The 17698-nt window shown below is 40.6% G+C and overlaps 1 protein-coding gene across 3 annotated transcripts in view; it reads left to right on the top strand.

The window, feature by feature from the left end:
* Positions 1 to 2938, top strand: part of MRPS28 (mitochondrial ribosomal protein S28) — a 111542-nt gene extending 108604 nt beyond the window's left edge. For 2 of the 3 annotated variants that reach the window (XM_032759907.2, XM_032759906.2), the window contains exon 3: positions 724 to 2938. In XM_032759907.2, the coding sequence (XP_032615798.1) occupies positions 724 to 892 (169 nt within the window). In that variant the 3' untranslated portion in view covers positions 893 to 2938. The remainder of the gene's footprint in view (positions 1 to 723) is intronic. The other variant, XM_032759909.2, reaches the window with a different exon arrangement.
* Positions 2939 to 17698: the final 14760 nt, after the last annotated feature.

Below are 17698 nucleotides of genomic sequence, written 5' to 3'. Positions count from 1 at the left end.
GTACCCTAAAACTTAAAGTGTAATAAAAAGAAATTAAAAAAATAAAGTTTTGATTTTAGAAGGAAAATGTATCTGAAACTTCTTTTCCCCTTGATACTCTCTGACTTTAATTGACAAATTAAAGCAAACACCAGTTTTAAGAACTGTCTTGCTTGAATTTCCATTTACTGTGGTTTTAAAATCTTTAAAGGCAACTTTTAAGATGAAAATTCTAGAGCTGGCAATGACTCACACCTGTTACCCCCAAAATTTAGGAGGCCAAGATGGGAGGGTCACTTGAGGCCAGGAGTTTGAGACCAGCCTGGCCTGGGCAACATAGAGCGACCCTGACTCTGAAATTAGCTGGCTGTGGTGGTACATGCTTGTAGTCTTAGCTGCTTGGGAGGCTGAAGCAGGAGAGTCGCTTGAGCCCAGAAGTTTGAAGTTACGGTAAGCTCTGATTGCGCCACTGTACTCCAGCCTGGGTAACAGAGTGAAACCCTGTCTTTTTTTTTTTTCAAAACAAAGAAGTTGGGCGGTGGGGGCTTTTCTGATACAATCAAATTACTTTTATGTCAAATACAGCTATTTCTCAGATACCAGTGTTAACTTCATCTTGAGCTAACACAAAATTGGAATTTGGTGGTGGTTGTTAAACTAGTTGTTGATGTTACGATATTCATTATTAATGGAATTTTTATTTTATTTTATTTATTTTATTTATTTATTTTTTTTACTATTTAGGAAATACCAGAAAGGAACCAGGGTCCGGTTGCGACTATTAGATCTTGAACTTACGTCTAGGTTCCTGGGAGCAACAACAGATACAACTATACTAGAGGCTGATGCAGTTCTCTTAGGAATCCAGGAGAGTAAAGACTCAAGATCAAAAGAAGAACATCATGAAAAATAAATGAACTTTGCTTAGTGGATTGACTCCTTTGCTGAAGTCAGGTATTCATCAAGAATGCAATTAGACTAATTGTGAATAAATGATTGAATGAAGATATAATAAATAAAAGCTACAATTATAGATAACTCTTATTAGAGGTTTTCTTTAGCAATATTCCCGTCCCCCACCCTATGTTTTGCCCTTAATGTTTTTTTCCTTTGGTGGGGATAGTATACACTGTACTAAGAAATTGTCATTTAATAAATACGTTTTGAGTGCTGTCTATGTGCATGGTACTAGTTTAAACAGCAGTAAACAAATTAGACAAAATTGCCTGCCTTGTGGCTCTTACATTCCACTGGGGAAAACAGGCAATAAATAAGTAAAATATATAGTATGTTAGACAGTGATACATGGCTAAGGAGAAAAAGGAAGCAAGGAATGGGGTTACAAGGTGTCTGAGTGACAGGTTGCTAGCTACGTGGGTCTCTGAAGAAGAGTTTTCCAGCAGAAGGAGCGACGAGTGCAAAGCCCCTGAAACACAACTGCACCTATCCAGATTAAGGACCAGGGAGGAAGCCACTGTAGGAGCACAAAAAAAGTAGGAGATGAACAGAGAGGTGAGGGAGGCTCCGTAGTTCCTCGTATGCACTTTGGCATTTATTTACTGATTGAGATGGCAGGTCATTGGAAGCTTCTGAGCAGAGGAAGGATATAATCTGACATTTTAGCAGGATCCCTTTGAGTAAGTTAGCTGCGTAGACCTAGGATGAACAAGGTCAGCCACAGCAAGACCTGTAAGGAGACTATCCTTGTAATCCAGGCAAGAGATGATGGCAGCTTGGACCAGGGTAGTGGCAGTGGAATTGATGAGAAGCGGTTGAAATCTGGTTATATTTTGAAGATGGAGGCCATGGGATTTCCTAACACATTGGATATGGAATATGTGAGAAAGGAAGGAGTGAGGATGACAACAAGGTTTTTGGCCTGCACAACTGGAAGACTTTCATTGCCTTTAACTGATTTAGGTAAGAGCAGGTTTGAGAGAACTATTCAGAACTCAATTTTGGACATGTTAAATTTGAGATGCATATTAGCCATCTAACTGGAGATGTTCTGAAGGCAGTTGGATATATGGCTCTGGAGCTCACGGGAGAGCTCTGGATGAAAGAAAGTGACTTACAAATCATAAACATGTAATCATACTTCACAAATGATGTAGGTCAAGAAACAGGCGGGGTTCTTGACCTGGCCTAGGCAATTTCGTTTCTTATGGTATCAATTGAAGTCACCTAGCTGGCTGCTCTAGTAGAGTCCAAGACAGCTTCACTCACATGTCTAGTAGTTTGGCAGGGGTGCTTGAAAGGTTAGGTTCAGCTGGGACAGTCAACCAGAGCACCTACACATGGCCTGTCCAGCATGGCAGTCTCGGGGTAGATGGCTCTCATGATGCTGGCTTTCCCTAGAGGGAGCATTCCATAAGAACCAGGCCGACACTCTGACCGAACGCAGGAAATCACACAGCTTCACTTCTACCCAGTTGGTTATAAACCAGTTAGAGGGTCTGGATTCGAAGGGAAGGAATAAGACTCCACCTCTTAATGGAAGTGTGACAGTGTCACAGTGTAGAAGGTCAGTGGATTAATGATACCGTGGCAAAAGAGTCTGCCACACCACCCCTTCCCAAGGTCACACCCAATAGCCACCTCTGCAAAGTCTCAGATCTAAATTTTAAGCCCTCCACTCACTATCCTTCCTGCTCCCTTAATTTTGTGTACCCAGTTGAGCACTTTTTCAAAAATCTTTGAGACTCCAATCCCCATTGACTCCCAATTTTTTTTTTGTTACTTTTTTTTTTTATTATACTTTAGGTTTTAGGGTACATGTGCACAATGTGCAGGTTTGTTACATATGTATCCATGTGCCATGTTGATTTCCTGCACCCATTAACTCGTCATTTAGCATTAGGTATATCTCCTAATGCTGTCCCTCCCCCCTCCCCCACCCCACAACAGTCCCCGGAGTGTGATGTTCCCCTTCCTGTGTCCATGAGTTCTCATTGTTCAATTCCCACCTATGAGTGAGAACATGTGGTGTTTGGTTTTTTGTCCTTGCGATAGTTTACTGAGAATGATGTTTTCCAGTTTCATCCATGTCCCTACAAAGGACACGAACTCATCATTTTTTATGGCTGCATAGTATTCCATGGTGTATATGTGCCACATTTTCTTAATCCAGTCTATCGTTGTTGGACATTTGGGTTGGTTCCAACTCTTTGCTATTGTGAATAGTGCCGCAATAAACATACGTGTGCATGTGTCTTTATAGCAGCATGATTTATAGTCCTTTGGGTATATACCCACATGGCTCAAATGGTATTTCTAGTTCTAGATCCCTGAGGAATCGCCACACTGACTTCCACAATGGTTGAACTAGTTTACAGTCCCAGCAACAGTGTAAAAGTGTTCCTATTTCTCCACATCCTCCCCAGCACCTGTTGTTTCCTGATTTTTTAATGATGGCCATTCTAACTGGTGTGAGATGGTATCTCACTGTGGTTTTGATTTGCGTTTCTCTGATGGCCAGTGATGAGCATTTCTTCATGTGTTTTCTGGCTGCATAAATGTCTTCTTTTGAGAAGTGTCTGTTCATGTCCTTTGCCCACTTTTTGATGGGGTTGTTTGTTTTTTTCTTGTAAATTTGTTTCAGTGACTCCCAGTTTTTTCACTCATCATCTTATGTTCTCACTATCCTCTTTATCCAGCTTTAGAGTCTGGGGCGCATCACTATGATGACTCCCTTGCAAACAAAACACCGTTGAGTCTCCTCCCTCCCTCCATTTTTCACCTGGCATAACTTCAACCCTGATTAAATGTCTGCCTGCTTCATTCCTGCACCTGAGCTGCTTAGCATTACAGGAGAAAACCTTACAATTATATTGATTGGTATCACTTTAAATCTGTAATTTCAGGTTAAGATGTCTGGTTAATATATACATCTAATTTTATTCCCTCCAAAGCCTCACTAAATTACAACAAAGGGAGATGGATGGATGAATAGGAAGATAGATGACTGATTGATTGATTGATAGATAGAGACACATGAATACCCACAGCAAAAAGAGTCAAGTATGAGAAAAACAGGAAAAGAACAAAATTTTGCAATCTGAAAATAGATGGATGAATAGACATTTACATAGCAGAACAGAGATAGACACATTCTTAGCTGTCAGTGCAGAAAGCTGAAAACCAACCTGATTTACTGCAGAATCCTCAGAATATTCAGGAACTGGCAGAACCAGGTACTTCTAGATCTAAGAGTGAAATGGGGTTGGGGAGGTCACAATAAAGAGATTTGGGGTCCAGCCATGGTGGCTCACGCCTGTAATCCCAGCACTTTGGGAGGCCAAAGTGGGCAGATCACCTGAGGTCAGGAGTTCGAGACCAGCCTGGCCAACATGGTGAAACCCCCATCTCTACTAAAAATACAAAAAATTAGCCAGGCCTGGTGGTGCACACCTGTAATCCCAGCTACTCAGGAGGCTGAGGCAGGAGAGTCGCTTGAACCCAGGAGGTGGAGGTTGCAGTGAGCCGAGATCATGCCACTGCACTCCAGCCTGGGCAACAAGGGTGAAACGCCATCTCAAGGAGAAAAAAAAAAAAAATTAGGGTAAAAGGTAAAAAATAACCTAGATTCCTTTCCCCATTCCACTTAAATGATATGGCAGCCCACTTCCACCCAAAGTGTCTGTTTCTCTCCCTTTCCAGCATGATTCTGGCAATTTAGTATTTGGACTTTGCTATCTGCCTTCCTCTATAGAAACAATTGGGGGTGGAGCGGTAAAGGAGTGGGCCAAATGCACATACACAAATGCGCTAAACCAGATACTTCACTGCTCTGACGACTGGAAGCCAAGGAGAGTAACGATTAAGTAATATCTTTTTTTTTTTTTTTTTTTTTTGAGATGGAGTCTCGCTCTGTCACTCAGGCTGGAGTGCAGTGGCACGATCTCAGCTTACTGCAACCTCCCCTCCCAGGTTCAAGCAATTCTCCTGCCTCAGCCTCCTGAGTAGCTGGGACTACAGGCGCCCGCCACCACACCCAGCTAATTTTTGTATTTTTAGTAGAGACGGGGTTTCACTGTGTTAGCCAGGATGGTCTCGATCTCCTGACCTTGTGATCCTCCCGCCTCGGCCTCCCGAAGTGCTGGGATTACAGCCACTGCACCCGGCCTGATTAAGTAGTATCTTAAGAACAGTGGTCAGGAAAGAAGACAGAGTCTATACTTCTGATGTTTCAGATCTGCAACAAGACCCTATATTCCTATTTTCAAAGTCTCACCCCAGAAAATTCTTCCTCATCTCCTATGACACCAATCTAAAGGCTTCTTTTTAATCTAAACTCAAGTTCCCAGGTGTACTGGGTTGAATAGTTCCCCCACCCCCCAACCTTCTCCCATATTCATGTCCATCTGGAACCTGTGAATGTGACCTTATTTGGAATAGGGCCTTTGCAGATATAGTCAAGATGAGATCATGCTGGATTGAAGTGGGTCATACTGAATGCAGTATGACTGGTGTCCTTAGAAGAGGAGGCAAGCTTGGACACCGACACACAGGGAGAGTGCCATGTGGCTTGCGAGGGAGAGATGGTAAGTTCTGCTGCCACAAGCTAAGGATTGCCAGCAGCCACCAGAAGCTAAGAGAGCTGCATGGAACAGGTTCTCCCTCTGAATACTTTAAGAAGGAATCAGTACACCAACACCTTGACTGCAGACTGCTGGCCTCTTGAACTGTGAGAATATGACTTTTTGTTGTTTTAAGCCATCCAATATGTAATATGTTAGGAAAGCCCTAGAAAACTAATTACACCAGGCATCTCTAAGACATACGATGTCTAGTCAGGGATTGATTTCCCAGCCTGACTCAGAGAACAGCTATCCATCTCTCCTAATGCCTTGACTCCGTGATTGCCATTTGCAGCCCATGTTATATCTCCAGTTTCCTGTGCTCCATTCTTTTTTGGTTTACTTTTATATTTTGGTCCAGCATTGCCCTCTTTTGCAGCCTGAATGAAAACATCAGTGGGGCCTCCAGCTATATTCAATCTAGTGAAACCAGCTTCCCAAATCCCAGTCATCTAGTTCAAGTCAGCCAGGTTGAGATAGCCTAGAGAACCAGTTTTCAGGGAGCAATCTTCATTCTTTTAATATTATTAAAGTAGGGCAACTATTTGAATCAAGCCAATACCTTTTTTTCTAAGTCAACATGCCAAACAAACAAAACTTAATCATAGTGTTTCTGTGTCAGCTCAGGCCCTCCAGGAAACAGACAGCAAGACAGAACTAGACGTGCAATTCTGGGAGAAATGCCAGTGAAGGATAAAGAGAGGGAGCAGGAGTAGACGGGAGAGCCTCAAGCTGTGATGACTATCTGACACCTGTAAAGGGAGGTTGGGTAGGAAGCGTGTCCGGACTGCAATGCAGCTCTGTAAAATTCTCAGCCAGGTTAATGGGGAGTGTCAGAGCAAAGATTGCCCATTAGAAGAGTTCCATAGTAGGCAAGAATGGCCCATCTCTCCTACTCCCACCGAGCTCAGTCATTGGAGAGACCAGGGAGTGTCACCTCAGCATGACAATGTGCTGGATTCTGAAGGTTCAGCAGCTGGAGGATGTCTGCAAACTATAATCCTTGAATCAGGCTCTCTCTTTTTTTTTTTTTTTTTGAGACGTCATCTCACTCTGTTGCCCAGGCTAGAGTGCAGTGGCACCATCTCGGCTCACTGCAACCTCCGCCCCCAGGGTTCAAGCAATTCTCCTGCCTCAGCCTCTTGAGTAGCTGGGATTACAGGCGCCCACAACCACACCTGACTAATTTTTTGTATTTTTAATAGAAACAGGGTTTCACCATGTTGGCCAGACTGGTCTCGCGCTTCCGACCTCAGGTGATCACCTGCCTTGGCCTCCCAAAGTGCTGGGATTAGAGGAATCAGGCTCTCTTAAAAGAAGATCTAAGAGTGTATTCCTAGGGTTACTGCAATTTTCAAACATACAAGTACTGACATATGAAGACTACTGCCATTCTGATTTGTCTCTTGGTTTTCTGAACAAGAATATAAGCTTGAAATAAGTGGATTTTCTTCCATCATAACAGGTTTATCATGTCTTTGTAGGAGCCTAATTTTATTTGAAATATAGACATGTCATAAGAGTTTCTTAGCCCTTCCTAATTTCATTTTTATTTGGCATAAGATTTCATTATTAAATATGGTCAACCCTTTTCCCATTATGGTGGAGAAGTACAGTGGTGTAGATTATCCTAAGTATTTGTGGTTAACTTTAGAATATATTTTTTCTATGAAGCAGTTTTTTTTGTGATAAAATATACCACATAGGATAACATAAAATTGATAGACTATAGGTGGCTAAAAAGAAGAAAAAATAAAATTTACCATTTTAGCCATATTTTAAGTGTACAATTCAGTGGCTTGAAGTACATTCACATTATGCAACCATCATCACTATCCATCACCAGAACTTTTCAATCATCCCAAACTGAAACTCTGTATCCATTCGACAAGAACTCTTCATTTCTTCCCAACCCCTAGTAACCACTATCCTACTTTGTGTCTCTATGAATTTGACTATTCTAAGTACCCCATGTAGGTGGACTCATACAATATTTGTTCTTTTGTGTCTGGTTTATTCCATTTAGCATAATGTTTTCAAGATTCACATGGTGGTAGCACGTATCAGAATTTTATTCCTTTTTAAAGGTGAATAATATTTCATTGTGTGTATATATAATCATTTGTTTATTCATCTAGAACACTGGGTTTTTTCCATCTTTTGCTATTATGTATAATGCCACTGCAAACACTAGTGTACTACAATATACTTTTGAACTTACAATTGAACGCATCTATCTTGCTTGAGGCATGCAAAAAAAATTTTTTAATCCCATAATAAATAATGGGCTAATTCTGGATATGCTGGTTAATTGTCCAGCATCCTCATTCTGCCTTCCCTGTACGCCTTCCAGGTGCTTGATGAAATACACAACCACCCTCAGTGCCTCCCAAACAGGACTGGCCTCTCTATACTTACTGATTTACCCCTTACCCATGCAAATATTCTATTTCCATGGTGCTCCCAAAACTAGAGATTTTAGAAATCCTTTTGGCCAGGAACTTAAAATATTTTTAGGCATAGAAACCCTTCTTCACATAAAATTTATATAGTGTGATAGGTTCAATAACTGAACTCAGTTCTTTCCTCAAATGTAGTGATATTGTATATCCATATTCTCCACATGATCTCATGATGGCAAAATACTTTGCTGTGCCTTGACTTTGGCCTTGGCCATATGACTTGCTTTGGTCAATAGGATTTTAGTGTCTGTGATGTGAACAGAGAAGTTGCTTTTGAGTGTGGCCTTGCTTTCTGGCATAGACCCTCAGGCTAGAATAAGCCAAATGGACTCACAGCCTGAAGCAGACCCACCCTCAGGTCTGTAGACCACAGGGTGCAATAAGTGCTTATTGTTGTAAGGTACTGACATTTATGTGGTTGTTTGTTAAGCAGCAATAGCTGACCAATACAGAAATTAATACCTAGAAGTGGCATTGGTTCTGGGATTGGGTGGTTCCAATGTTCAATTGAAATTGTTCCAACGTTCTCTTCACAAAAGAGCAAGAAGTATCATGGAACAGGAAGGGCCTCTGAGAAAATAGAACCAAGAGCAATGGAGATAAATGAACTTGAGAGCTATACTCGTGAAGCAGAATGGGGATCTAGTAAGGAACATCCTTGCCTTGGGGAAGAGGGACCTCACTATGTTCATAAGAGGGACTCCCACAACACTTACCTAATGGGATTTCAGAATTGTTGGGCCAATGATTGTGATGTGCCTCCAGTCTTTTTTTTCCTTTTTTTTTTTTTTTTTTTTTTTTTTGAGACAGGGTCTCACTCTGTTGCTCAGGCTGAAGTTCAGTGGCACAATCTTAGCTCACTGCAACCTCTGCCTCCTGGGTTCAAGTGATCCTCATGCCTCAGCCTCCTGAGTAGCTGGGAGTACAGGTGCACACCATCATGCCTGGCTAATTTTTTTTTTCTTTTTTTCTTTTTCTTTTTTTTTGTAGAACTAGGGTTTTGCCATGTTGTCCAGGCTGGTCGCAAACTCCTGAACTCAAGCAATCTGCCCCTGTTCAGCCTCCCAAAGTGTTAAGATTACACCGAGTGCAGTCTACTTTTTCAAATGAGAGTATTTATTGTGGTTATCATGTCCCTGTTCCACCATTGTACATTAGATGTACTAATTGTCTACTGCTAATTAATTATCTATTTCTAAGTAACATCCCCAAAGTTTAGTCACTTAAAACAATAGAACACATATTTATTATCTTATAGTTTCTGTGGGTCAGAATTCCAGGCACAGCTGAACTGGATTCTCTGATTCAGGGTCTGTCATAGGCTTTGTTCAAGTTGTCAGCCAGGGCTTGGGGTTCATCTGAAGGTTTGACTGGGGAAGGATTCACTCCCAAGCTCACTTACATAATTGCCAGGATTCAGTTCCTTGATGGCAGTTAGACTGAGCTTCAATTCCTTGCTGGCTATTGGCCAGAAGTCACCTTCAGTTCCTTACCTTGTGAGCCTCCTTAGCATGGTACCTTGCTTTATCAGAGCCAGCAAAAGAGACAGAGTCTGCTAGCAAGATGGAAGTTACTCTTATGTAACCTATTCACAGAAGTGACATCCCCTCAATGCTGCCACATTCTAGAAGCAAGTTACTCATAGGAAGAAGATAACACAAGGCCACAAATACCAGTGGGCAGGAACCATTGGGACCATCTTAGAAGCTGCCTACCATAGGTATGTAGGAGGTAGATAATTTCTATTCAGCTTATAGGTCTTTGGATCTAAGTAGCAGCATTTGGATTTATAGATCACAAGATCATAGGTTTTTGGCAGATGCCATGATTGGATGAGGCCTTGGGGTCGGGGAGAGATGTCACAAGATGGGGATGGGGGAGTTTTGCATGTGGGAAGGATATGAATAGTTGTAACCAAGAGAATAATTGTAAGCCAGGCATAGTGACTCATGCCTGTAATCCCAGCACTTTGGGAGGCTGAGATGGAAGCATTGCTTGAGCTCAGGAGTTCAAGACCGGCCTGGGCAACATAAAGCCTATCTCTACAAAAAGTGAAAAAAAAAAAAAAAAAATTAGCCCAGCATGATAGCACATGCATATGCTTCCAGCTTCTCAGGAGGCTGAGGCAGGAGTATTCCTTTTGCCCAGGATGTTGAGGTTGAAGTGAGCCGTGATCATACCACTGCACTCCAGACTGGGCAACAGAGCGAGACCCTGTCTCAAGAAAAAGAAAATAATTGTAACAGATTGAATTAGCCATCCCAATTCTTCATCCCCCTGTAGTAATATCCTTTCTATGGTTTCATAATAGATAGGATATAGTAACCTCGCCATTATGGTACTCAGCATTTCTATAGTTGATATAAGTTAGAGATATAAATAAGTCCAGGAAAGGTTTAGATGAATCTCTGAATGGTAAATTCAGATTTGAGTATTAAAGGAAACCAGGGAGTTTGAAATACATCCCAAAACTTCTGAGGTCAACATTAATGGAGTACTATGAAACTTTGAAACCACAGGCTGGTTAGACCATTGGGCTGACCCAGTATTACATTTCTTATATTCATATCATTTGGTTTTTAAAAATAAATACACATTTTAGTATAAATTCCTAAGGGAAACATGTAGTTTATTTGAAAAGACCGTAACTTTTTTCATGTTTCTTTTAAACTAATTACAAAGAACTCAGAGATGCTCTGAGCCAAAGGAGGAAGGAAAGGAAAATTCTACAAAAGATTGTGTCTCATTCTAAGTTCTTATACCTGCATTCTACATGTGGAAGATAGAAAACAGGATTTTGAACATAGGTTCTCAGCTTCCAGGTAAGAAATTGTATGAACCCTGAAATTGTCCTGTGAACAGATGAAATCTTTAGAAACCAAAAAGTGGCTCAGATTACTAGCATTTTCTTCACAAAATTGCCTCTCTGAAAAAACAATCCAACTGTTTTACCATACTCTATAAGTCTCAAATCATTATGGTTTGGGAAAAATGCACATGAGACTGTGATAGCAATAATTACTTCAAACGAATGAATAAAAGAAAGCAAGATATTGTGTTTTTTCCAGGCAACACTTAAATGCAGAATCTTTCATTTTAGATGCAGTAAATACCACAGAAGCCAGTAGATAAAGATGATGTCCCAGCTTTCAAAACCATACCAAAAGGAGTGGGAATTCCACTCAGGCAGGGAGCTGAGACAAGGATTGTGGGTAAATGCTACCATCTTTATTGGCGGGAAATAATGCTATGTCTGAGCTATGTTGCTGCGTAACTGTCTTTTAGATATATTTAGCAATACCCAATATACTAGTAAATTTTTAAAATAGAGCCACAAAATGGATGACAATTTAAGGTAATCCCCTACAATTTTGTCTAAAAAAAAATCTCATCCATTAATCATTTCAATCTTTGTTAACACCTCTCTTTTTCCCACTCAGCCACTGGTATGGGTATTAACAAAATCTGAAAGGACTAATGGACCAGAAAAAGTCCTGGAAAATCTACTAAGGGCATAATATTATCAGCCTCCATGTAATCTAATGTACATGTCACTTGATAGGTGTGGATGCAAGAACTAGAAAAACTAGAAAAGACGTTATTCCACAAAGAGCAAGAAAGAGAATGATTATAAAGTTGGATCCTCTGGTAAGCCAGAGATTAAAGTCTTACTGATATGAGGTGAATTGACGTTAACATGGCTATCTCCTAAATGATTCTCTAAGATTGCCTCCAGAGGCAGGAAGTTAGCCACAGCTGTTTGCAGTGTGAACTGGATGACCACTTGAGAAGAGGCTGTAAGGTGCAGGAAGACTCTGCAAAAGTTCCATGGTTATTAAAGGGAAATGGACATAGAATTCACCTGTCACTAAGAACTCTAGACAATGAGATCAGGCTTGCTCATCCTTGCAAGACCGCCGGATGTGTTTTGGCTTTGTTCCTTCCCTCCTGCCCTAAGACAGATAACAGCTTCTGCTTTCACCGGGGTGCTCCCTCAGCATATCCAGACAGCTCCAAGTCAAGGCCCAGGAAAGTGAGGCCCAGAGAAAGCAAGGCGTTCTCTCACCCACGTCTGTAAGGGCCTGTTTGTCAGGTTTATTTTTTATTCCAGTGCCGTTTTCCTCCATATGAAAGATAGGGACTCTTCACAGCAGTGTAGCTCTTTCCTGGGGCCTGAACAGGACACGCCTGTTGGAACAAAACACTACAGTCTTCACATCTATTAAAGAAAGACAGAGACATAGGGTCATTTTCTTATACTCTACCAACGCCATGACTCACTCATAGGGTCCTGCCTCTCTCTGTACCTTCCACCACAGACTCTCTGTGCAGTCAGTTTATACTTAGCATTAGTGAATGTGTCAAATCGCCACATACCTTCATGCTATTTCTACTGCTGTCACCTTCCTCCCTATCATCTATCTACATAAATTCTACACAAAATGCTTTCCCTAGAGTAGGCCAGATTCAGTGTTTTAAAATAATTGTAGGAATATATGGAAAAGATAACCTACTATTTTCTCTAATGAAACTTGGTTGATAGTTATTAGAGAAAGTTTTTCAAGGAGCATTTTCTTGGTCAAAGGCACTGTAAACCCCTGATTAATCAGGGAGATTTCAGTTCCTAGGGAATAGTCTACACAACCAAATGTTGCCTGTAAAACCCTAAAATGCATTACATAGTCTCCTGGCCCCAAAACATTTCCTGCTTTTTAAAACAGAGAATACTGACAGGATTTAAAGTTTTCCTTGATGACTCAGGGCCACCATTATGAAAAACAATTTTCTAATGATGTGATTTCCCAGGGATTATTAAGGTGGGTAGAGCTGCTAGCTCCTACCAAGTGGTTCCAGACCATTTGTGCTCTTTGAATTTTTTAACTGGTTACCTACAACTTCCCTTGCTGTCAGCTGATAGTTTTTACTTATGCTAATGTACCTACTTCTAGTAATTTCCTGCTTGTCTAACAAGTTGCTCTTGATCTAATTGTGGGAGCTTTATGCCTGTGTACAAAATGACAATCAATAACTATCCTTCTTTATTTCTTTTGTTTGCATTGTATATTTTTCCATCTCTGTTCTCCAAATTGTGACCTTTATTGGTATCAGTGTGCTTTTCCGCTTCTAATTTATAAGCTTGTTTTACAGTAGTCTGGAAGAGGCTTTGAGGCCAATTTTGTAGAACTGAAGAACAATGCATGAGTTTTGGGATATCTGTTTTCTATTTCACAGCCTTTGTCCCTTATTTTCAGAACCACAGCTGTGTCTCATGTCAAAGGTTGTTAATTTTATTTCATTCTGTCATTTAAAATTAAAGGTTTTAGAAAAGAAGATAAAACTAATAAGAAAATTGATACTTTTTAAAGTAACTTTAAAGACTGTCCTGATACAATCTCCTAGACCTTAAGTATATAAGTAAATAAGTGGGTAAATGGATATGAATTAATCAGTTACTTCTGCTTTGAAATCAATTCACGTACTTTGTAGATTAATCCCCTAGGGAGTTAATGTATACGTTCTTAATAAACTGTAGAAGTGTCAACAATGGGGAATTGAGTTTTAGTCAATTTTGTATCTTCTTTTGTGCCAGCACCGTGTCAAAAACAGAGAGAATACTCATCAATATTTGTTGAATGTATTTAGTTGATTCAGTGGCTATCATTTTACAAGATCTGTCAACAGAGAAAGAGAAAATGTTCTGCAAACTCTGATCCCCAAGGAAGGAAGCAGACATTTTTAGCAATGAGATTGGTACAAATAATCTCCTGGATTTCCTTCCCTTTCACTCCTCCTCTTCCACAGTCCCCTTCACCTCACCCCCTCATCTCTGCCACCCCACAACCCCACAAGCTTTCTGCCTAAATGTTTCACCACATTTTGTTTTAGAGACTTAACAGAAATAAAAAGATCATGCTACATGAACAGATTTTGCATGTCAAGATTTCAAGTATTCATCTGAGTCTGGTTCATCTCTCCTGGTAATTTTCTAGAAAAGAGCTGGTTGCTGGGCCCATGTCTCCATGTCTAGCATTTTGCTGGCCTATGGGGCAGGGACAGGGGAAGTAACTGTGTATGACTTTAAAGGATGTCTCTATTTTATGTTAACTGGGCTCTCTTACTTCCCTGTTGGCACAAACCTTGAAGTGTTCACTGTATTCACTGCAACCAAGGAAGAATCCCTTGAGTCTAAAGGCTGTGGAAAGTTTGAGGAAACTGAAGGCGGAGGGCCCAGAATTCTATTCTTTTTGAGCATTCTGGTTCTTTCATGAATTGTATGCAAGTCTTACAGACTTGCAATGCTCATTGCTTTCCTGCCCCTGAGTATTTTTCCTTCCATCACTTCTAGATATTGTTTACCCAAGTGTTGACAGGCAGCTTTTTTCTCAAGGGTGCTGGAAGGATGGTTACATTGAAGCTAAGCATTTGGCTGTCTGTTCAATACCACAAAAAGCACACAAGGAATGCCTCTTAATCAAATTTGTCCTCACAAAAAGATAATCTCTGCTCCTTGGTTTGAGAACCACTCGTATGCCCCACTGTCATAGCAAATGATGGCTTGTTAAACTTTTCTGTGTGTATATATACAAAACAATGTCACTCAAACACAGTGAGTATCACACTGTCCACACAGTAAAACCTTCATTAGTTCCATCTGTGTTTCTTCTAGCCCAAGTGCCACAGATTAAACTGTAATATGACTGGCAAAATAGTTCTACTGTTTACCTAAAGAAGAAAACAGAAGCAATGCAAGAAGCTCAGCTAGACTCAAAGTTCTACCATAGGGCAGGCTTCGTTTTTTTTTTTTTTTTTTTTTTGAGACAGAGTCTCGCTCTGTCGCCCAAGCTAGAGTGCAGTGGTGTGATCTCAGCTCGCTGCAACCTCCGCCTCCTGGGTTCAAGGGATTCTCCTGCCTCAGCCTCCCGAGTAGCTGGAACTACAGGCACACGCCACCACGCCTGGCTAATTTTTGTATTGTTTGTATTTATAGTAGAGATGGGGTTTCACCATGTTGGCCAGGATGGTCTCAATCTCCTGACCTTGTGATCCGCCCACCTCGGCCTCCCAAATTGCTGAGATTACAGGTGTGAGCCACCGTGCCCAGCCAGGGGCAGGCTTCTTATACATACTTTTGTGGGGAAGTTGTAGGAAGTTACTCGTTTACTTACCTAGTAGGACTTCAGAACAGAGAGGCAGGATTGTTCTGTGCTGTGTTAATTCCAAGTCATAGTTGAAACAGCAACAACAATAGAAGCATTTTTGAGAGCTCATGGACCGTTTAATGGCGCTGATAAAAGGTGTATGCTGCATCCTACTCATTTTTCTGACCTCAACTTCAGCTTTATGAGCCTGACTCCCCAGGAGGTAGATTGGGTAGGCCACAGCACACCTTGTTCTTGTGGACTTGAAAGTGGCTTTAAGTATAAGATCATAACTTCTGGGTGGGTATTCTGGCCCCATCACATTTTTAATTTTTTTTTCCAGTAGGAATAGTGTTCAAAAATATTTCTGTTTCTGGCAAAGGCAGTATCTCCTCTCTGGATTGAAACCTATTTCCCTTATTATAGTGATATAGAAAGTACAAAAGCATCCAATTCTCTACCTTTGGTTTATTAACTCTATGTCTCTGATATTTTCTGGTTAATTCTTTACGATGGATTACCTCTGGTGAATAATTTATCAGTAACCTTTCAAAAATTATTTTCTAAAAGGCACTGAAAAGTATTATCCATTTTTAAAAATGTTATTTTCTCACAGTACTTTTAGGATGTTTTGGTGTATAAAAACTAGGAAAAAATAGATAAATAATATTTTTCCCTGTTAGAGTGGATACCTCTCAAATAATGAGTAAGTGATTAGTAAGATAATTTTTATCCCCCCCTCACGTAGTCTACTTTTAATTTTATTTAGTGACTTAAAATCTTAATTTATTTTGAATTTATGTCCTAATTTCAATAAAGAATGAAGCAGCTTGTAAAATTACTACTTTGAATTAAATAAATGCTGGGTCAGAGTTTTATTTATTCACTAGAATTCCTTCTATCTGGCTCTTTTGGGACTCAGGTAATCTGGATATATAAGCACCCAAATATTCCAGAACCCCCATCTCCAGCTGAGCAGCTATTATAGCCTCACAGTGTGTAGCCTATACCTGGAAGTGCAGCTTCCAGTTGACCTCTATCTCCCCATCTCTCGTTTCCCACTTCCTGCCTCCACGTCCTTCAAACCCCAGGCAGTGTGGATAAACAAGACTTCCTCATAGGCAGGAGTCATTAATGGGGATTTCCATCATAGTAGTCTTTAAAGAAAAGAAGTAGAATAGACAGCAAACAGTAATTTTCTAAGCAGGCATTATATTTTCAAATTTTCTTATAACTTGAACTTCTTTCCAGTTTTTCCTGGTCTTCTCATTTGAGTTGGTGCACGTTTTAATATTCTCAGAATAGCCTGTCTTGAAATCTTGCCTTCAGTCTTGTATAGAACCCAGAAGGAGAATGGTGCCTTTCTGAAATGCCAAATAACCTGGTGTTATATTGTCACAAATGGAACATTTACTTGGGAGCAAAGTATTACCACAGTTAAACGCTCTCCAGATGCCTGCTTTGCCACAAGGGTATAAACAGATATTTTCCAATCTGTATTTACTTCTGCAAACTACAAGCCTTAAGAAATATTATATAAGCAAGCATTAAGAGATTCTCACCTTTAACTGTGGTCAATCAGTATTTTTGCTCTGTTTAGGGTGACTAAGAGGGATTACAACTTGGCCTGTCACCCCTGGAAACTCTTATTGATTGGCTGGACAGCCTAGAAGTTTGCCCAGACTGCTTTGTGGAGCCTGCCATCCCTGGACACATTCCTTGCTCCCCAGAGGCTTACAAGGAGAAAAAATAAAAAATAAGAAACAAATAGAAAAACTTAAACATTTCGATGAGCAGAATCCACTATGGACATCATCTCTGATCATGTCTAGATTCTATCAATCCCTCGAACAAGAGCATCCCACTTGAACTTTCCAGGGGCTTCTTGAAAGTCAATGTGGACATAACATTCCAGCTGGCACTTTTCTCCTCTCAGGACCAGGACAGGCGTGAACACAACTAACACAGCCCCTGACCTCATAGAACTTAACAGTTCAGTGGGAAAACATATTATACACACACCCTCAAAAAGAAATAGGTATGTATAAAATGCAGTAAGTTTCAGAAAGAAATTGTTCTGTCTGCATGAGAACATAACTGAGTTACTTGGTTTAGATTGGAAGATTCAGGGAAAGCCTTTGCAAGGAGGTGTTTGGCAAACTGGGGATGGGGTAGGGAGGGCAGGTAGCATCTGGACAGAGGGCCTGTCAGACATGAAGACCCAAAGGTGTGTGAGAGCGGGTCCAGTTAAAGGGACTGGAAAAAACAATAAGCAAACAGAACACCAATGTGCAGAAGCTTCAGGATTATCATGTGGCTATTATTTTTTCAGAAGATCAATAATGATGCTGTTTATAAATTTGACAAATTTGAAACCACATCTTTGAAGATAATGAACAAATTTTAAACTTAACAATTAATGCAACAAAATTGTCACTTGGTTAGAGATGATCTAAAAATATTTCTGTCTGGGCATGGTGGCTCACACCTGTAATCCCAGTACTTTGGGAGGCCAAAGTGGATGGATCACCTGAGGTCA

This window comes from Hylobates moloch, unplaced genomic scaffold (genome assembly GCF_009828535.3).
Source record: "Hylobates moloch isolate HMO894 unplaced genomic scaffold, HMol_V3 SCAFFOLD_9, whole genome shotgun sequence".
NCBI classification, from domain to species: domain Eukaryota; kingdom Metazoa; phylum Chordata; class Mammalia; order Primates; family Hylobatidae; genus Hylobates; species Hylobates moloch.
The sequence above is the reverse complement of the archived record's forward strand: the minus strand, read 5'-3'. Positions and strand labels throughout refer to the sequence as shown.